The sequence below is a fragment of the Anolis sagrei genome, chromosome 6, assembly GCF_037176765.1.
Source record: "Anolis sagrei isolate rAnoSag1 chromosome 6, rAnoSag1.mat, whole genome shotgun sequence".
NCBI lineage: Eukaryota > Metazoa > Chordata > Lepidosauria > Squamata > Dactyloidae > Anolis > Anolis sagrei.
This window is the reverse complement of record NC_090026.1, coordinates 43,054,339-43,076,972: the sequence shown is the minus strand read 5'-3', so window position 1 is coordinate 43,076,972 and position 22,634 is coordinate 43,054,339. Positions and strand designations below refer to the sequence as shown.

General features: G+C 42.5%; 1 protein-coding gene across 2 annotated transcripts in view; it reads left to right on the top strand.

Moving 5' to 3' along the window:
* Window positions 1–4,842: 4,842 nt before the first annotated feature.
* PPP1R1B (protein phosphatase 1 regulatory inhibitor subunit 1B) overlaps window positions 4,843–22,634 on the top strand; it is a 105,833-nt gene continuing 88,041 nt past the window's right edge. Inside the window, exons 1-3 of one of the 2 annotated variants that reach the window (XM_060781074.2) lie at window positions 4,843–4,920; window positions 11,984–12,396; window positions 21,569–21,626. In XM_060781074.2, coding sequence (XP_060637057.1) covers window positions 12,316–12,396; window positions 21,569–21,626 — 139 coding nt within the window. In that variant the 5' untranslated portion in view covers window positions 4,843–4,920; window positions 11,984–12,315. Of the gene's footprint in view, window positions 4,921–11,853; window positions 12,397–21,568; window positions 21,627–22,634 lie in introns of those variants that run through there. The other variant, XM_060781075.2, reaches the window with a different exon arrangement.

The following is a 22,634-nucleotide window of genomic DNA, read 5'->3' as shown; positions in this document are numbered from 1 at the left end:
GTCTTTTTATTGCAATATCCAGTGTGAGAGGGTGTATCACAGCGGTTCTCAACTTTTCTAATGCCGCAACCCCTTAGTACAGTTCCTCACGTTGTGGTGACCCCCAACCATAACATTTCCATTGCTACTTCGTAACTGTAATTTTGCTACTGTTATGAATTGTATTGTAAATATCTGATATGCAGGATGTATTTTCAAATCCCAAATACCCAATATGCCCAAATTTGAATACTGGTGGGTTTGGGGGATTGATTTTGACATTTGGGAGCTGTAGTGGCTGGGATTTATAGTTCACCTAAAATCAATGAGCATTCTGAACACCATCAATGATGAAATTGAACCAAACTTGGCAGACAGAACTCCCTTGACCAAGAGAAAATACTGGGAGGATCTGGTGGACACTGACCTTGAATTTTTGGAGTTGTAGTTCACCTACATCCAGAGAGCACTGTGGACTCAAACAATGATGGATCTGGACCAAACTTGGCGCGAATACTCAATATGCTGAAATGTGAACACTGGAGGAGTTTGGGGAAAATAGAGCTTAACATTTGGGAGTACACATTTGAATACACTTTGGGTATTCACTATCCGGTCCAAATCTCACTATCTGTGTCCCTTTCAAATTGCTCAATTTCACTAATGTTTAGGTGGAATTTTCCCCCCCTGAAATTTGAATTCATCACTCCCGAGCAGCAGAAAACAAGTCTGACACCCTTTCAAATATTCAAACATGGCTATCTTGTCTCCTCTCGGCCTTCTTTTCTCCAAGCAAGATATCTCCAGCTTCCTAAATCATTCTCTGTCCAAACCTTTGATCATTTTTTACTATCATTGTTTTATTTTGATTATTGTTGTGTTATTTACACATTTGTAAGCTGCTCTGAGTCCCCTCGGAGAGATGGGGCGGGGTATAAATAAAGTTATTATTTATTATTTAGTCAGCCTGATCTGGACACATTCCAGATTGTCAATATCTTTCTTGAGTTGTGGTGCCCAGAACTGCTTACAAATATGTTAAAACACTTACATTGTTAGGTTCAACATTGAGGAAGAATTGCCTTAATTGTACAAAGATACAAAGATCAAGTCAATTCAATGGCACTTTTACAATTTTGGGGCAATGACTGAGAAGTCTTTGTGCTCAAATGGCGAATGTTCATACCTGGAGCAAGATCTTAACATAAAGGCAGAATTGTATGAGTGAAAATTAGTCCATTAGAGAACCTGGTTTCAAGCCATTTAGGGTTTTAAAAGTTAAGCCCAGCATTTTTTTGAATTGACTCTGCATTGTTTATAAGATTGCAGCTTTGATTGCTTCTGCTCAGTAGGTGCATCTGTGTTTTATTTTCTCTTCTTTTTCACCCTGGATCAAGCTGTGAGACAATTGTATGTGTGTTTGCTTCAACGCTTGTGAGAACATTTAATTTTGGCAATCTGCGATTCTCTTAAGCGTAAGGCAACCAACACAGAGTGAGATCAGGCTGCCATTCCAGCTATTCACTGGGAACAATCCCAAACTGACTTTGTACTCTCTCCCACTTGCATTTCATGATGGTGAAGAGGAATGAAATGGTTCTGGCCCAACTTCCCTGTCCAAACGCATCTCCCCTTATGAACCTTCCAGGACTTTAAGATCATTTGGGGAGGTCCTGCTCTCGACCCCGCCTTCATCACAAGTAAGAAGAGAGACAGGACCTTCTTAGTTGTGGCCCCTCAGCTATGGAACATCATCTCTAGGGATATCTGATTGGCCCCCTCCCTTTTAACATTCTGGAAACAAGTCAAGACTTGGCTGTTTGAGCAAGCGTTTGCAAATATAGTGTAACAGATTTAGGAAAATGTAACGACTGGACAAGGTGATTGGACAATGTTTTTAACTGGGAGACACTAATGATACATTTTTTTTTATTTTGCTATGGTTTAATATGATTTTAATGTTTAAAATTGTATTTTATGGACTTGGTACCGACTGTAAACTGCCCCGGGTTGCCTGCAGGCTGAGAGGGATGGTATATAAATATAGTAAATAAATAAATAAATAAATAAATAATGATATTGGTAGTTGCATCCCCTCCTTGACAAAGGCAAGAACTTTCTTTCTACTCTGTTTCAAAAATGGGCAAGAAGGAAAGGCTAAAGCTGAGAAAAGTATGTGATGATCAGACCTTATTTATTTATTTATTTATTTTAGGATATTTGTACCCCGCCTTTTTCCGCAAGCAGACCCAAGATAGCTTATGACATGTAAACACACAATCTAAACATTAAAATATAGCTACAAAAGTAAAAACATGATAAAAGCATATATTCAATACAATAAATTACCTTCTGTGCAGATGCATCTACTAGGGCTGGGCAACCACAGAAAAATTTGTTTCTAAACTCGATTCGTTTTTTGGGGTTTTTTGCGTTTCGATATTTAAAAGAATTCCAAATTTTTTCTTTAAAAAAGATCGATATTTACGAAATTTTGTAAAATTACGAAACGAATACGAATCGATTCTTTAATGGCGGACGCGACCGCGCAATACGCTAAAAAACCTCCAAATGGGACAGGGGGAACTTCTGAAGCTTCCCTCTCCCTCTGTTGTTGACTGTTGGTGTGATATTTATAATTTTTTTTCACTGATTAAACAAACAACAGCTATAAAACATGCCCCAGACATGCGGAAATAATAACGAAACGATTTCGAAATGATTTCGAAATGAATACAAAACGAATACGAAGCAATTACGAAACGAATTGAAAAATTCGTTTCGCTTTTTAGATGCTCCTGAATGGTTCGTTATCACTTCGTAACCAAAAAAACCCCGAATTTTTAACGAATTACGAAATTACGAAACGAAACCGCCCAGCCCTAGCATCTACACTGCAGAATTAATGAATGTTGACACACTTTAACTGTCAATGCTATGGAATCATAGGATTTGTAGTTTGGTGAGGACATGAGCACTCTTTGATAGAGAAGGCTAAAAACCTTGTACAATTACAACTCCCATGATATAATAGCATCAAGCCATGGCAGTTAAAGTGGTGTAAAACTGTGTATTCTATAATGGATGCACCTTTGGATCTGGGAAACAAACAGTCAAGCCTGAACTGAGCATTAAACTCCACCAATTACTTTCTCTTAACACACATCTCAGGCATGTGAGGATAAGGGGAAGAAGAGAAGCACATATACCACCTACAGATTGGTTTAGGAAAAGTGGGACATAGCTGTAATCAAGTAACAGAACAAATTAGGAAAAAATAGAAACATAAAAGAAGTATGAAATGTGGCAAACTGAAGAAAGACGAAGTTCCTCCAGATTAAATTAATTAGAAAACAGTAATGTCTCTCATTCAGCTCTGGCATGAATACAAAAAAAAGTTTTGCTGTTGTAAGGATGACTTCCACATCCCTCTTGATTTTTAAATCTCTCAATGTCTTAAGGTGGTTTGTTGTTGTTAGCCTTCAAGTCATTTTTTACTTGTGGTGATCCTGAAATGAATCATAGGGGTTTTTTTCTTGGCAAGATTTTCTTAGAGGTTTGCCATTGCCTTCTAGGGAAGTAATGCTACCCCTCTATTCTGCTTTGGTTAGACCACACCTGGAATATTGTGTCCAATTCTGGGCACCACAATTCAAGAGAGATATTGATAAGCTGGAATGTGTCCAGAGGAGGGCGACTAAAATGACAAAGGGTCTGGAGAACAAGCCCTATGAGGAGCGGCTTAAAGAGCTGGGTATGTTTAGCCTGAAGAAGAGAAGGCTGAGAGGAGATATGATAGCCATGTATAAATATGTGAGAGGAAGCCACAGGGAGGAGGGAGCAAGCTTGTTTACTGCTTCCATGTAGATTAGGACAAGGAACAATGGCTTCAAACTACAAGAAAGGAGATTCCATCTGAACATGAGGAAGAACTTCCTGACTGTGAGAGCCGTTCAGCAGTGGAACTCTCTGCCCTGAAGTGTGGTGGAGGCTCCTTCTTTGGAAGCTTTTAAACAGGGGCTGGATGGCCATCTGTCAGGGGTGATTTGAATGCAATATTCCTGCTTCTTGGAAGGGGGTTGGACTGGATGGCCCATGAGGTCTCTTCCAACTTTTGATTCTATGATTCCTTTGAGAACAAGAGAGTTGGACTTGCTCAAAGTTATCCAGTGGGATCCACGATGGTGTAGGGATTCAAACCCTGGTCTCCAGAGCCTTAGACCTCTTCTACACTGTCCTTATATCCCAGGATCTGTTCCCAAATTATTTGCTTATCCCAGATTATATTAGGATTAGGATTAGTGAAGGTAAAGGTTTCCCCTGGCATTAAGTCAGGGGAAACCTTTACCTTTACTAATCCAGTAGTATCTGACTCATCTCCATTTCTAAGCCGAAGAGCCAGAGTTCTCCATAGACACGTCCAAGATCATGTGGCCAGCATTGAAAGAGGCTGATACCTATGGTAGATTTGCTTTGGTAACAGAATAAGAAGAAATGTACCCGTCTCTGCAGAGAAGGAGCGGCACATCAACAGCAGGGTGGAAATGCTCCAAGAAATTGTGTGTTCTGCAATAGATAAGCAAGTCCTGAACGTAGGGCTTGCTGAACATGAGCTGAGGCTTGGGCTGGGACTTGTGTAGCAACAGATATTTGGTTGAAATTTGTCCAAGAAAACATGTGCAGTAGAATCATGATAGATAAGAAAAACCTATATAATATGTGGTCAAGGGGTGTGGGGCACAGCAGCCTTTTCAAGTACTGTGACCTGTGTGTGCAGTACAGCTGATCTGTCTCCTTGTGGCCATAATGGAATAAACCTTGCTTTTGATTTACTCCTGAAACTGGACATTTTGCCTGTTTACCTCCCGCAACCGGAGCTTCAACAGGGGCCCAGATTTGGCATTCCTTACAGCCAGAGGTGGCCCTAGGTAATTTTCAACGGTAAGCAAACAGTATTTTGGCACCCCCTCCACCAACCAATCACTGATATATATTTTCTGTTCGTCATGGGAGTTCTGTGTGCTATATTTGGTTCAATTCCATCATTGGTGGAGTTCAGAATGCTCTTTGATTGTAGGTGAACTATACATCCCAGTAACTACAACTCGCATATGTAAAGATCTGTTTCCTCAAGAGCGCCCCTAGGCAAAAACAACTATACTGCAAATGCTTACTTTGCGTAATGGGTTGAGCCGCCCCTGTTTACAGCATGATTGCATGGAGCGCCATTGCCTTTCTGCAGAAGTGGCACCAACACACATTTGCATGTTTTCGAACTGCTCGGTTGGCAGAAGTTGGACCTAACAGCAGGAGCTCACCCCGATCTTTCAGTCAGCAAGTTCAGCAACTCAGCAGGATTAGGATTAGGATTAGGATTCTAGTCTAGTCTAGTCTATTAGGATTAGATTAGGAGCCCTTGATGGCGCTGCAAGATAAACTACTGAGCTGCTGAACTTGCTGACCAAAAGGTCGGCGGTTCACATCCAGGGAGTTGGGTGAGCTCCCATTGTTAGCCCCAGCTTCTGCCAACCTAGAAGTTCAAAAACATGCAAATGTGAGTAGATCAATAGGTACTGTTTCGGTGGGAAGGTAACGGCCTCCATGCAGTCATGCTGTCCACATGACATTGGAGGTGTTTATAGACAATGCCGGCTTTTTGTCTTTACCTTTACCTTTGCCTTTTACAGATTATATGGCAGTGGAGCTTCATATAATCCATTTAAAAGCAGATAACCTTGGATCAGATCCTGAGATATAATGACAATGGAGAAGAGGCCTTAATCCAGTGCTCAAATCTGTACCATTCTACACTCCACTGTGTCCTACTCTGTGTTCCTTTCTCAGACTACAAATCTCAGACATTCTAGCCCCTGGCTGACAGATTTTAGAAGCTGTGATCCTCAAAATTAAGTTTTCCAAACTTTGCCTTAATGGCAATGAAATTGTACATATTAAAGCTTGGGTGCATACTTAATATTTTTTGAGGGGTGAAGTTGCATCTGCATTGAAAACATATCCTAGACCAGGCATCTTCAAACTGTGGCCCTCTAGCTGTTTGAGCCTCCAAATCCCAGAATTCCTAAAGAGTTTGTTCAATTGTCAGGAATTTTGGGAGATAAAGGCCCAAACAGCTGGAGGGCCAAAATTTGAGAATGCCTGTCCTAGACCCTGTGAGCCCATTGTTCTTACCCTCAAATCAGCAGAGGCGGCTGTGATACCCTCTGCACATTCTTAGTTGAACATTTCCCTTCGAATGTCTTTTAGTAGCTCCTCTATTCCCATATCTGAGGCTGCTGTGTTTTAAAGATGACAGAGATGGAAAACAAATTCTGGATTTGAGGGACGAAGCCTTCACAAGAAAGCAGAATTGGCTGCCTGAGGGGTCATATACATTGTCGAATGAATGAAGTTTGACACCACTTCCACTGCCATGGCTCAAGGATATCAAACCATGAGATTTGCAGTTTGGTGAGGCACCGGAATTCTTTGGCAGAGAAGTCTAAAGACCTTGCAAAAGTTTTGTTGTTTATTCGTTCAGTCGCTTCTGAATCTTCCTGACCTCATGGACCAGCCCACGTCAGAGCTTCCTGTCAGCTGTGGCCACCCTCAGCTCCTTCAAGGTCAAGCCAGTCACTTCAAGGATACCATCCATCCATCTTGTCCTTGGTTGGCCCCTCTTCCTTTTTCATAGAATCATAGAATCAAAGAGTTGGAAGAGACCTCATGGGCCATCCAGTCCAACCTCCTGCCAAGAAGCAGGAATTTTGCATTCAGATCACCCCTGACAGATGGTCATTCAGCCTCTGTTTAAAAGCTTTCAAAGAAGGATCCTCCACCACACTCCGGGGCAGAGAGTTCCACTGCTGAACGGCTCTCACAGTCAGGAAGTTCTTCCTCATGTTCAGATGGAATCTCCTCTCTTGTAGTTTGAAGCCATTGTTCTGCGTCCTAGTCTCCAGGGAAGCAGTAAACAAGCTTGCTCCCTCCTCCCTGTGGCTTCCTCTCACATATTTATACATGCAGAGGTGGCCCTAGGTAATTTTCAATGGTAAGCAAACAGTATTTTGCCCCCCCCCCCCCAACCAATCACTGATATATATTTTCTGTTTGTTGTGGGAGTTCTGTGTGCCATATTTGGTTCAATTCCATCATTGGTGGAGTTCAGAATGCTCTTTGATTGAAGGTGAACTATACATCCCAGTAACTACAACTCGCATATGTCAACGTCTATTTTCCCCCAAGAGGCCTCAAGAGCGCCCCTGGGCAAAATAAAGTATACTGCGAATGCTTACTTTGCGTAATGGTTGAGCCGCCCCTGTATACATGGCTATCATATCTCCTTTCAGCCTTCTCTTCTTCAAGCTCAACATGCCCAGCTCCTTAAGCCGCTCCTCATAGGGCTTGTTCTCCAGACCCTTGATCATTTTAGTCGCTCTCCTCTAGACACATTCCAGCTTGTCAATATCTCTCTTGAATTATGGTGCCCAGAATTGGATACAATATTCCAGGTGTGGTCTAACCAAAGCGGAATAGAGGGGTAGCATTACTTCCCTGGATCTAGACACTATGCTTCTATTGACACAGGCCAAAATCCCATTGGCTTTTTTTGCCGCCACATCACATTGTTGGCTCATGTTTAACTTGTTGTCCACAAGAACTCCAAGATCTTTTTCACACTTACTGTTCTCGACCCACGAGCCCCCCATTCTGTATCTTTGCATTTCGTTTTTTCTGCCTAAGTGAAGTGTCTTGCATTTGTCCCTGTTGAACTTCATTTTGTTAGTTTTGGCCCATCTCTCTAATCTGTCAAGATCGTTTTGAATCCTGCGCCTGTCCTCTGGAGTATTGGCTATCCCTCCCAATTTGGTGTCGTCTGCAAACTTGATGATCATGCCTTCTAACCCTTCATCCAAGTCATTAATAAAGATGTTGAACCAGACCGGACCCAGGACGGAACCCTGCGGCACTCCGCTCGTCACTTATTTCCAAGATGAAGAGGAAGCATTGGTGAGCACCCTCTGGGTTCGTCCATTTAACCAATTACAGATCCACCTCACCGTAGTTTTGCCTAGCCCACATTGGACTAGTTTGTTTTCCCCAGCATCATTATCTTCTCCAAGCTTTCCTGTCTTCTCATGATGTGGCCAAATTACTTCATCTTTGCCTCTAGTATCCTTCCCTCCAGTGAGCAGTTGGACTTTATTTCCTGGAGGATGGACTTGTTTGATCTTCTCGTGGTCCAAGGCACTCACAGAATTTTCCTCCAACAGTTCAAAAAGTACGACTCCCATAATTCTATGGCATTGCACCAGGACAGCTGAAGCACTGTCAAACTGTATTAATTTAACATTGTAGATGTTCCCCTTGGTTCTTACACAATAGACTCTCAGTTAACCAGAACTCAAGCACCTGGCAAAATTTTTTGAAGAAATAATACTTTAAATGAAAATCAGATTCTGATGACCCTGATGCGATGCCGACCAAGTAAACTCTCTCTCCCTCTACTGTAATCGTTTCAAGTCTTTGTTTCTTAGTTACTTGATGTTGAAAAATATTATGCTAGTGAAGTTCCTTAAGCTGAACAGCTTACCGAATGCCATTGAACTAAAACTTCCTACTGTATTCACAAAGCTGTTTTTGTAACACTGTGTTACATAAGTGTGTCTTTATTTGTTTGAGTTTGCTTATAATGACTGCCTTTCAAGATTAATATGAAGTCAACGCAATATGGGGTACCGTATTCGGCTTAGTTTTTCATAGTAACTATCAAGCAACCAGAAACTATATTTATTCGGCATCAATCAGTCCCCATGGATGCCGATCTACTTACTTAGGTAATCTCTCGTAGTCTGAGGATGATGGTCCTCCAAGTCCGGTGTCTTGGAAGTGGGTTTGTAGGTGGCTGTGGAGCCCTATTCTTGATCCGCATGTTCTCCCACAGTGAGGACCTCAGTTTCCAGGTGGAAGGAGGTCCCAGTCAGGGTTGGCTTGAAGCGCCTTTCTCTTGGTACGTTTCTCCCTTTCGCCCTCAATTCCTGCCTCTTAAAATTCCACAGCACTGCTGGTCACAACTGACCTCCAGTAAGAGCACACAAGGGCCAGGGCTTCCCAGTTATCGGTGTCTATGGCACAGTTTTTAAGGTTGGCTTTGAGCCCATCTTTATATCTCTTTTCCTGTTCACCAACATTACATTTTTCATTCTTGAGTTCAGAGTATAGTAACAGCTTTGGGAGACAGTGATCAGGCATTCGGACAATGTGTCCAGTCCAGTGGCCAGCATGTTTCTCCCTTTCACCCTCCATTTGTGTTGATTAACTGGGGCTGAATTGACACTGCCTTATATCCCAGGATCTGATCTCAGATTATCTATTTATCCCAAATTATTTGGCAGTGTAGACTCATATAATCCAGTTCAAAGCAGATAATCTGGGATCAGATCCTGGGATGTATGGCAGTGTAGAGTCAGCCTGAGAGTAGATTGTTAAACTGTGTTGTCGAAGACTTTCATGACCAGAATCACAGAGTTGCTGTGATTTTTCTGGGTTGACTGGCCATGTCCCAGAAGCATCTTCTCCTGACGTTTCGCTCACATCTGTTGCAGGCATTCTCAGAGGTTGTAAGGTCTGTTGAAAGCTAGGGAAGTGAGGTTTATATAACTGTGGAATGTCCAGGGTGGGAGAAAGAGCTCTTGTCTGCTTGAGGCACATGCGAATGTTGAAAAGCACTGAATGGTCTTGCAGCTTCAAAGCCTGGCTGATTCCTGCCTGGGGGAATCCTTTGTTGGGAGGTGTTAACTGGCCCTGATTGTTTCAGGTGTGGAATTCCTCTGTTTTCTGAGTGTCGTTCTTTATTTACTGATTTTAGAGTTTTTTGGAGTTAAACAAAGCAACTGCTTGCTTTGCTCCTGACACGATCTATATAAATAAAAATGTAATGTTCGTTTGTGGGATTAACAGAACTCAAAAACCACTGGATGAAATTGACACCAAATTTGGACACCTAACACCACAATGTATGTCCTTCACTCAAAAAAAATTGATTTTGTCATTTGGGAGTTGTAGTTGCTGGGATTTATAGTTCACCTACAATCAAAGAGCATTCTGAACCCCACCAACGATGGAATTGAACCAAACTTGGCACACAGTTCTCCCATGAGCAACAGAAAATACTGGAAGGGTTTGTTGGGCAGTGTCCTTTGGTTTTGGAGTTGTAGTTCACCTACATCCAGAGATCAGACTAATCTGATCTCTTTTTTCGATAGAGTTACAAGCTGGGTAGATGCAGGGAATGCCGTGGATGTAGCGTACCTGGATATCAATAAGGCCTTCGACAAGGTCCCCCATGACCTTCTGGCAAGGAAACTAGTCCAATGTGGGCTAGGCAAAACTACAGTGAGGTGGATCTGTAATTGGTTAAATGGACGAACCCAGAGGGTGCTCACCAATGCTTCCTCTTCATCCTGGAAAGAAGTGACGAGCGGAGTGCCGCAGGGTTCTGTCCTGGGCCCGGTCCTGTTCAACATCTTTATTAATGACTTAGATGAAGGGCTAGAAGGCATGATCATCAAGTTTGCAGACGACACCAAATTGGGAGGGATAGCCAATACTCCAGAGGACAGGAGCAGGATTCAAAACGATCTTGACAGATTAGAGAAATGGGCCAAAACTAACAAAATGAAGTTCAACAGGGACAAATGCAAGATACTCCACTTAGGCATTAAGAACAAAATGCAAAGATACAGAATGGGGGATGTCTGGCTTGAGAGCAGTACGTGTGAAAAAGATCTTGGAGTCCTCGTGGAGAACAAGTTAAACATGAGTCAACAATGTGATGTGGCGGCAAAAAAAGCCAATGGGATTTTGGCCTGCATCAATAGGAGCATAGTGTCTAGGTCTAGGGAACTAATGCTACCCATGCTCTATTCCGCTTTGGTTAGACCACATCCGGAATATTGTGTCCAGTTCTGGGCACCACAATTGAAGAGAGATATTGACAAGCTGGAATGTGTCCAGAGGACAGCGACTAAAATAATAAAGGGTCTGGAGAACAAGCCCTATGAGGAGCAGTTTAAGGAGCTGGGCATGTTTAGCCTGAAGAAGAGAAGGCTGAGAGGGGATATGATAGCTATGTATAAATATGTGAGAGGAAGCCACAGGGGGGAGGGAGCAAGCATGGCTTCTGCTTCCCTGGAGACTAGGACGCGGAACAATGGCTTCAAACTACAAGAAAGGAGATTCCATCTGAACATGAGGAAGAACTTCCTGACTGTGAGAGCTGTTCAGCAGTGGAACTCTTTGCCCCGGAGTGTGGTGGAGGCTCCTTCTTTGGAAGCTTTTAAACAGAGGCTGGATGGCCATCTGTCGGGGGTGATTTGAATGCAATATCCCTGCTTCTTGGCAGGGGGTTGGACTGGATGGCCCATGAGGTCTCTTCCAACTCTTTGATTCTATGATTCTATCACTGTGGACTCAAACAATGATGGATCTCGACCAAACTCTACATGAATACTCAATATGCCCAAATGTGAACACTGGTAGAGTTTGAGGAAAATACAATCTTGACATTCGGGAGTTGTAGTTGCTGGGATTTATAATTTTTCTACAATCACAGAGCATTCTGAATCCCACCAACGATAGAATTGGGCCAAACCTCCCACACAGAACCCCCATGTGGGCCACAGCGACGCGTGGCAGGGGACAGCTAGTAAATAAATAAATAAGCTCTTTACAGTCCCAGAAATGAGGTATTACTGCTTTGTTTACAATCCTAGCAAGACCTTCCTACCTGTAGAACAGATATATCTGATGTCCCTGAGTCTCAGATCCTCCTGAACCCTCTGATCATCTTTGAAGGGAGTCAAGAGATAGAGGGTAGAGAGGAAATGAAAGAGACCCTTGGCTTGGAAGGAGGAGGGCAAAGCTAAGGTGCTTTTCTCTACCTGCCTGGCAAGAAAGAGGCTTAGATAATTCAGATTTTTCTCCCCTCCTTTCTGCCCCCTTCCAGCAACCACTTCCCTTCCTCCTCCTCCTCTTCCCTGCCCCCTTCTCCCCCTCTCCGCCCCATTTCTACCCACACATCGCTCCCAAAGGCATCCAGGCAGGAATGAGGCTGGCGCTCGGCGGTGGCACACCAGAAGATCACTCGCCTTTTGCCGGCGAAAGGGAAGAAGCGGGCACCGCCGGGCAGCGCTGAGTCTGGCAACCAGGGGCATCGCGGAGCCCTCTCTGTGCCAGGGAACCCCCAAAAGCCCCCAAGACCCCAGAAGGGCTGCAAAAAGAAGGCGAAGGACCCGCCGCTAGCCTCGGAGCAGAGAAGAGTTTGTTGAGCCTCTTGCAATGGACCCCAAGGACAGGAAGAAGATCCAGTTTTCTGTGCCAGCTCCTCCCAGCCAGCTGGACCCCCGGGCCGTGGAAATGGTGAGGAGGGGATGGGGTCGGGGTTGGAGGCTTCAACAGAGTTGGGTTTGTTGGGAGCTTCTTTCCACTAGCGCCTCCGAAGTGAAACTCAGTGATTTTTTTTTACTACTATACTACTTACTTATAGAGGCTGGATCCACACTGCCAAATAAAGCATTCTGTGTTCAGTGCAGACCTATATCAAGCAGTGAATTGTATGATATGGGTCTACACTGACCATAGATGCGATTTAATTGCATGATATTGGTCTACACTGAGCATACATGCATTGAACTGCATTATATGGGTCTACACTAACCATACATGCATTGAACCACACTATATTGGTCTACACTGACCATACATGCATTGAACCACATTATATTGGTCTACACTGACCATTCATGCATTGAACCGCATTATATTGGTCTACACTGACCATTCATGCATTGAACCGCATTATATTGGTCTACGTTGACCATACATGCATTGGATCGTATGATATTAGTCTACACTGATCAAGTATGCATTGAACTGCATGACATTGGTCTACACTGACCATACATGCATTGAACTGCACTATATGGGTCTACACTGACCATACATTCATTGGATTGCATTATATGTCTACACTGATCAACATGCATTGAACTGCACTACATTGGTTTACTCTACATTGATCATACATTCATTGGATCACATGATATTGGTCTACACCAACCATACATGCATTGAACTGCATTATATCGGTCTGCACTGACCATACATGCATTGAACTGTGTGATATTGTTCTACACTGACCATACATACATTGGATTGCATGATATTGGTCTACATTTGAGTTGGATTATGTGTGTCTACACTGACCATACATGCATTGAACTGCATGATATTTGTTTACACTGACCGTACATGCATTGGGATGCATTATATGTGTCTACACTGACCATACATGTATTGAATTGCATTTTATTGGTCTACACTGACCATATATCCATTGGATTGTGTGATATTGGTCTACGCTGACCATACATGAATTAAGTTGTATTATATGTGTCTAAGGTGACCAAAGATGCATTAAGTTGTATTATATGTGTCTACACTGATAATACATGCATTGATATTGGTCTATACTGACCATATATGCATTGAACTGTGTGATATTGGTCTACACTGACCATACATACATTGGATTGCATGATATTGGTCTACACTTGACCATACATGCATTGAACTGTGTGATATTGGTCTACACTGACCATACATGCATTGAGTTGAAAGATATTGGTCTACGCTTGACCATACATGCATTGAATTGCATGGTATGAGTCTACACCCACCATATATAATGCAGTTGAAACTGGTAGTGTAGATCCAGCTGGAGAGACACACACAGAGTGCATCTACACTGAAGAACGAATGCAGTTTGGCCCCACTTGAACTGCACTGGCTCCATGCTATGGAAACCTGGGAGTTGTAGTTTGGTGAGACACTAACATTCTTTGGAAGAGAAGGCTCAAGACCTTGTAAAACTACAGCTCTCGTGATTCCATAGCACTGAGCCATGGTAGTTAAAATGCGGCCACACTGCATTCATTCTGCAATGTAGATCCACTAATGGAGGTGTATAGGTGCTTCAGTATTTGGTGTATCTACACAATGGAATTTGACCTCACATTCGCTGACATGGTTCAATGCTATGGAATCAAGAGAGTTGTGATTTTAAATGATCTTGAGCCTTCGAACTCAAGAGTGCTGGTGTCTCAACAAACTACAACTCCCATGATTTCATAGCACCAAGCCATGGCAATGTAAAGTCACAGTGCATTCAGTACACAGTGTAGATACGCCCTTATTTAAGTTAGATACACTGAAATCAGTAGGGATATCAGGTGCATGTGTACTGTAGCATTAATGCTGTTTGAGTGCCGTGACTCAATGCTATGAGATCCTGGGGAGTGTAGTTTGGTGAGGCACTAGCAATCCGTAGAGGCTAAAGACCTTATAAAACTACAACTCCCATGATTCCATAGTATTGAGCCATGACTGTTAAAGTGGGGTCAAACAGCATCAGTTGTTTAGAGTTGATGAATTCTAAGTTGGGTTTAAACTCAGAGGCTCACTGTAAATCAACAGATGACTTGAAAGTACGCAAACCGACATGCATTCATCAGGTAGGACTAAATCCAAGCCATTATGTGGAAGTAAGATCTGATGAAATGCAACCGAACTCATTTCAAAGTTAAGTGTTTATATATGTCTCAGATATGTCTTAGATAACACTTTTATTGTACTATGACTGTTCCCTCTAAATAACGTATGTGATTCATGCCCTCGTTTTAATGTGTTTCTTATTGTTTTATTGCGCTGTTAACTTTTTACAAGCTGCCTTGGGAATGTGTTGGAGGGCAGTAGAAGTCAAATCATATCAAGTTAGTTATAAATACATTAATAATACACAACACACTATACATGCAACTGTGTATTAAAATTAATAAAAGCATTGGCGTGAACACGCAGATAAGCTCTGAACACACTTGTGAAGCCCAACAGTGGAAAATACATCCACTATCTGACTCATTTGCTTCCATAGGCGCGAATACATATGCAAATGTGTTGTATTCCCTCTTGTGCATTCCACACACCGAAATGCATGCATTCTTGTAGAAGAGACATTTTCACAACACACCCTTACACACTTGCGTGGACCTACTCATTCCTGCATGTCCACACTTCCAAAGTCTGCAAATGTGCACATTTTCTTCTTATCTTTAGTCAATACACCGGGGTTACACTTTTCAGTTTCTCACAGTTGCCAATGGAGCACCCAGCGGTGCAATGGGTTAAACCCTTGTGCTGGCAGGACTAAAGACTGACAGGTCGGAGGTTCAGATCCGGGAAGTGCGTGGATGAGCTCCCTCTGTCAGCTCCAGCTCCCCATGCAGGGACATGAAAGAAGTTTCTCATAAGGATGGTAAAACATCAAAAATATCTGGGTGTCCCCTGGGCAATGTCCTTGCAGACAGCCAATTCTCTTACAGCAGAAGCAACTTGTAGTTTCTAAAGTTGCTCCAGATACGGGGGAAAAAAAACAGTTGCCAACGTGCTTTCTCTGTTTTCTCACTCAAACTATACAGACAAGGACAGTTCACACTAGATGTGGAAATTGACATCTTGAAAAACCTTATTATTATAATTCTCAGAAACCAGAAACAGGATTTATAGTGGTCAAATGGCTGTCCACGACTAGCAGAATATAATATATATATATATCTGCATTTTGACAGATTAGTAAAGGTTAAGGGAACGATTTTCCCCTGACATTAAATCCAGTTGTGTCCAACTCTGGCGGGTGGTGCTCATCTCCATTTCTAAGCCGAAGAGCTGGCATTTTCCGTAGACACCTCCTAGGTTATGTGGCCAGCATGATTGCATGGAGTGCCATTACCCTCCCGCCGAAGCGGTACCTATTGATCTACTCACATTTGCATGTTTTCAAACTGCTAGGTTGGCAGAAGCTGCGACTAACAGCGGTTTAACCCACTATGTCACCAGAGTCAGATTACTTTTCAGAAACTGAGATTCGAAAACACAAACACACATAGATAAAGTATATACAGTTTGGTCAGAGCTCATCAGGTGAGGAGCCTTGAGCAGGTCACTGTTTTGCAGGTTCTTGTCATGAAATATAAAATGCAAATGTTGTAACAGCTTATTCTTGCAGAATATAATGCATAAGTATTTCTGTTATTGTGTGTGATTTCAGAATAGTAATGTAATTTGCATACTGAACCTGCAACACTATTAATTGAACCAAAAAGATGTGCTTTTGAGTTTGGAAGTCCTTTTCTGTGGTCATATGTTTCCTCCAACAGAACTTGACTGTATCTACCCTGTAGAATGAATGTAGTTTGACACAATTTCAACTGTCGTGGGTCAGTGCCGTGAAATAGTGGGAGCTGTAGCCTTACAAAGTCCTGAGTCTTTGGCAAAGTCTTTGGAAAAGAGTGCTGGTGTCTCACCAAACTACAACTCCCAGGATTTCATAACATTGAACCATGACAGTTGAAGTGGTGTCAACCTGCATTCATTCTACAGTATAACTGTATCTAATGAGAAAATTTATTTATTAGGCACTATTTGTACATGGACAGAGAGCTGTGTGTGTGTTTGATCTGTGTATACGTATATCTAAAAACAAGTCATCCCCTGCCATGCATTGCTGTGGTCCAGTCTGGTGATCTCGAAAATAAAGTAATGAGAAAGTGCTGGTTTCTAATATATGTAATTTATTTATGCTTGTGGGTAAACAGCACTTCTTGTTGTTTCTTTGTCAGTGTTGATGTAGAGATTGTTTGGTTTGCCTACTCTGGAACATGGAACATATAACTGTCCTTCTTTAGGGGTCCCTTTCAAATCTATATTTTATCTGTCATATATGTGTGTGTGTGTGTGTTTGTGAATCATATGTATCTATCTATATCTATGGCTCTTTGTCAGGAGGGCATTGATTATGTTTTCTTGCCCTGGTGAAGGGAATTGGACTGGATGGCCTTAGACAGCATTTCTCAACCTGGGGGTTGGGACCTCTTGGGGGGGGGGGGGGTCATGAGGGGGTGTCAGAAGGATTGCCAAAGACCACCAGAAAACACAGTATTTTCTGTTGGTCAAGGGGGTTCTATGTGGGAGATTTGGCCCACCAAACCCTTCCAGTATTTTCTGTTGGTCATGGGAGAACTGTGTGCCAAGTTTGGTTCAATTCCATCATTGGTGGGCTTCAGAATGCTCTTTGATTGTAGGTGAACTATAAATCCCAGTAACTACAACTCCCAAATGTCACGGTGTATTTTCCCCAAACTCCATCTGTGTTCACATTTAGGCATATGGAGTATTCGTGCCAAGTTTGGTCCAGATCCATCATTGTTTGATTCCATAGTGCTCTCCGGATGTAGGTGAACTACGACTCCCAAACTCAAAGTCAATGCCCACCAAACCCTTCCAGAATTTTATGTTGGTTGTGGGAGTCCTATGTGCCAAGTTTGGTTCAATTCCATCATTGGTGGGGTTCAGAATGCTCTTTGTTTGTAGGTGAACTGTATATCCCAGCAACTACAACTCCCAAATGACAAAATCCATGTTTTTTGAGTGATGGTAACTCCTTGGGGTAGTAGGTGTATTGTGTCAAAGTTTGGTGTCAATTCATCCAGTGGTTTTTGAGTTAAACCCACAAATGAACATTACATTTTTATTTATATAGATACATCTTAAATGGGTCCAGTGTAAAGAAAAGAATGGTTAGCCATTACTCACTGGAGACACGAAGAAAGCTTGTATTTTCTACCTCATTAATAATTTTTGACATTTTCCATAGTTATTTGTTGTTTGGCTACATATGCCCCAATTTCCCTCTGTGGCATGCTGGAGGTTATGACACACAGGGGGAAATTGATGTAAAGAGACTGCCAAATGCTTTTTACATCTGATATTGTTTTGGCACTCCTAAATCCCATATTTCCCAAACCCCATTGTTGACGTGTGCCTTCGATGTGTGACTGATAGGTTTATCATGAGATTTTCTGGGGCCAAAAGTATGTGATTCACCCAAGTTCAGCCAGTGGGTTTCCATGACCAAGTGGGGAATCAAACGTGGGCCTCCAGAATCATAGTTCAATGCTCAAAGCACTGTACCAGGCTGGTTCCCAACTCCAATAAGGACTATATATGCCTTCAAGATGTAAGACCTCAGTTTCAGACCTTTCTCCGTTTTCTGCAGACTTGGCAACCCTTAGTGATCTCTTCCTTATCATGTGAAACAAGCCCTTGGATGTTTACATTTCAACAGCCTCAGGGCTATCCAGGATGACGATGGATGGGCAGGAATGTTAGATTCCATATCTCCAAGCAGCTTCCGGGTCCCATCTTCTCAGATTAACAGAGACAATCATGGGGGTGGAGCAAGATGGCTCATAGCACCTTCTCCCTGATCTTCCTATTTTTTTCTGCTTTTATTCCCCTGAACTCAAAAAGGCCGCCTTCTCCAACCTTCTGCCCTCTGAAGACATTGAATTAAAAGTCCAATCATCCTATTTCAAATGATTCCACATTGTAGGTTGAAGGTCACCTCCCGTAGAGGGAGACCAAAAAAGGAAAGTTTATTTATGGAAATCTCATGCATCACAACATGAAGTCTATCCACTTATTGAGGTCATGATTTATAGCAAGTACACAGGAGCGTGAGTGGCCATTATAGCCCTGTCCATGACTCTGTAATAATAATAATAATAATAATAATAATAATAATAATAATAATAATCTATATATATATATAAAAAATGCTCTGTGCATAATGAGTACCTTAAAAACAAAAGAACCAATGAACAAAATCACACCAAATTTCGCAACAAAACGTCTCACTACACAAGGAGTGAGCATGACTCAAAAAATTATGATTTTGTCATTTGAGAGTTGTAGTTGTTGGGATTTATAGTTCACTTACAATCCAAGAGCATTCTGAACCCCACCAACAATGGAATTGAACCAAACTTGGCACACAGAGCTCCCATGACCAACAGAAAATATGGGAAGGGTTTGGTGGACAGTGTCCTTTGGTTTTGGAGTTGTAGTTCACCTACATCCAGGCAGCACTATGGACTCAAACAGTGATGGATCTGGACCAAACTCTACACACGAATGCTCATATGCCCAAATGTGAACACTGGTGGAGTTTGGGGAAAATAGAATCTTGACACTTGGGAGTTGTAGTTGCTGGGATTTATAGTTCACCTACAATCACAGAGCATTCTGAACCCCCACCAATGATAGAATTGGGCCAAATCTCCCACACAGAAATCCCCATGTGGGCCACAGCAACGCGTGGCAGAGGACGGCTAGTAGTAGTAGTAGTAATAATAATAATAATAATTTATTTATACCCCACCACCATCTCCCCAAGGGGACTTGGAGTGGCTTACATGAGGCCAAGCCCGACAACAAATCAAAAGAACAAAAAACAATAAACAAATAAAACAATACAATTAATTTAACTCACATATAAACAATAACACACAAAACCTATGGTCAGGCCAGATGTAATAGTTTAAAATTTAAAAAATAAACGCTGGGCATGAACAGACGTAGGATGTATCTGGTAGGAGGGTTTTTGAAAGAAATGAAGGGAGAGCAACCCAGCGGGTAGTTACCACCACTGTACCAGCCACTTTATAGAGTTGCATTCAGGGTGCATCTACACTGCAGAATTCATGAAGTTTAACACTACTTTAAACTGTCGTGGCTTAATTCTAGGTAATCCTGGGAGTTGCAATTTGGAGAGGGTCCAGCATTCTTTGGCAGAGAGGCTAAAGACCTTGTAAAGTAACAGCCCCCCCCCCTTTTTTTTTATCGTGTCACAAACGACTTGAGAAACTGCAAGTCACTTCTGGTGTGAGAGACATTGCCCAGAGGACGCCCAGATGTGTTGCCAACCTGTGGAAGTCTTCTCTCATGTCCCTGCATGGGAAGCAGGTGCTGACAGACAGGAGCTCACCCTGTCTCACAGAGTCGAACTGCCGACCTTCAGGTCAGCAGTTCAGCCAGCACAAGGGTTTAACCCGTTGCACCACAGTGATTTTGACTGCTCCCCTGATTCTATCGGATTGAGCCATGGCAGCAATAGAATTGCCAAACTGTGTTAATTCTGCAATACAGATGCATCCTTATTCATAGAAAATTTGAAAACATTGACAATCTAACTTATAATTGAGTGGTGTGGTTTATTTACATAAAAACTAAGGAAAGAGAAATGTAGGGGAACAATCAAAAGGAAAAGGAGGACTAGGCAGACCTTGAGGCTTAATAGGAGGCATTTTGTTGTTTTTTTGAATATCCTAGGCAACGTACCTTTCTCATGCTGAGCAGTGCTTGGAAAATATATTTGGAGGGTTACCATTCTGAAAATCCTCTCCACATGGTCACACCAGGGAATTGGGGACTTACAGTGCTCACAAGTTAATTTTTTTGATGTTTTGCTTTAGCTCAGAACTCAGAACCCGATAACTGTAGCTCCCAAATTAACATTTTAAAGCTCTGTAACTGAGTAATATAATAATAATATGTAACATTGCAAAGAGTTGGGATCTTTTCACAATGCAGTTACAGGGCTACGAGTCCTCTTTAGCTGTTATGACAATATACGTTGCAATGTTGGGATTTGCAGATAAGGCATGTACGAGAATTCTGAGCTGGAGAGTTCTAGTGCCTCATCAGCCCCTGGTGACACAATGGGTTAAACCCTTGTGCCAGCAGGACTGAAGACCAACAGGTTGAAGGTTCGAATCTAGGGAGAGCGTGGATGAGCTCCCTCTGTCAGCTCCAGCTCCCCATGCAGAGACATGAGAGAAGCCTCCCTTAAGGATGGTAAAATATCAAAACATCCAGGCATCCCCTGGGCAACGTTCTTGAAAACGGCCCATTCTCTCACACCAAAAGTGACTTACAGTTTCTCAAGTTGCTCCTGACACGAAAAAAGGCTAAAAATCCCACAATTCTACAGGATGTTGCCATGGCAATTTAAGTGGAATCGTACTTATATAATGTGTGAAAGAGACCCTGGAGATTTGTGTCTCTACCAGCCTTTGGAGGATTTTTTTCTTCATTTTCTTGCCTATTTTTCCTGTCATGCTGTGGATATTTCAAGTACATTATCTTCTCCTGAAATGCAGGCAGGTAACTGGTGTCTCCTGAGAGCATTGGCACAAGTGGAGAGTGGCACCCTGAAGGCATTTGGTCAAGTGAAGTCCTGCCCTGTAAAGAAAACTGACCGTGCTTCTTGGCAGGGGGTTGGACTGGATGGCCCATGAGGTCTCTTCCAACTCTATGATTCTATGACCCTGGAGGAAAGGAAACCAGGCCAAAACCAAAACAAAGAGCATCTTTACTGTGTCCACAATACCAATGGATGTTCAAAATACTTGGACTAAGATTCCTATTGGATCCTCCAGCTTCTGTAAAGTGACATCCATAGCCACTCAAGGGCTGTCTCAAAAAGGATACATTCAGTAACTGGGTTACACATGTCTATTAAGTATGGAAAATGTCAAAATATAGCCAAAAGTGGTACAGATAAACACACACGCAAGATGTACACTTGCCTCTTGGAAATTACTAAGAACACCTTTTCTTATAATTCCTGTCCTAGATCCGTCGGCGAAGACCAACACCAGCCCTGCTATTCCAGTTGTCGGAAACTTCACCTGGTGAGTCTTGAGTCTTCTTACACTGTCCGGAGTGGGAGAATGGAGGGTTTGGAAACTAGCCATGCTAGCTGGGGGATACTTGAAGTTGTGGATCAAAAAAGTGACTTTTCCAAACTCTGGTATCAATATTGTGCCAAATAGCCACCTTGAGAAATATATTTGGAGAGCAAGCTTGTTTTCTGCTTCCTTGGAGACTAGGACGCGGAACAATGGCTTCAAACTACAAGAAAAGAGATTCCATCTGAACATGAGGAAGAACTTCCTGACTGTGAGAGCCGTTCAGCAGTGGAACTCTCTGCCCCGGAGTGTGGTGGAGGTTCCTTCTTTGGAAGCTTTTAAACAGGGGCTGGATAGCCATCTGTCAGGGGTGATTTGAATGCAATATTCCTGCTTCTTGGCAGGGGGTTGGACTGGATGGCCCATGAGGTCTCTTCCAACTCTTTGATTCTATGATTCTATGATTCTATGAAATATATTTGGAGAAATATAGGATATAACAAATGAATAAATGAATGAATAAATAGATACATAATAAGAAAGGCTATATTATAATAGACCAGACCTGCACAACATACAGCCCATGGGCCACATGCACCCCAGACAAGCCTTTGGTGTGGCCCGCCAAGCGCCCCTCTGCTCTTGCTTTCCCTCCCTTGCCACTACTGCTTTTGCTGCTGCTTCTGCTGCTTTTCCCTGCCTTCCCATGAAAATGAAAGGAAGAAAAAAGAGAGGGAAGGAGGAGAGAAAGAAAAGTAGTAAAGTAGGAGACAGAGAGAGGAGGTATTCAGAATTCACAAAGCATGAGGTTTGAACCTCGGGTTATTGCTCTGAACATACTAGGTGACTTTAGACAAGTCACACTCTCTCAGCCTCAGAGGAAATTGCCTTTGGATAAATCGTGGCAAGAAAACAGTGATCGAGTTGCCTTAGGGTCACCCTAAGTCTGAAATTACTTGAAGGCACACAACAACATCACTCCTAATTAATCATTAATTACACTTTACTTGG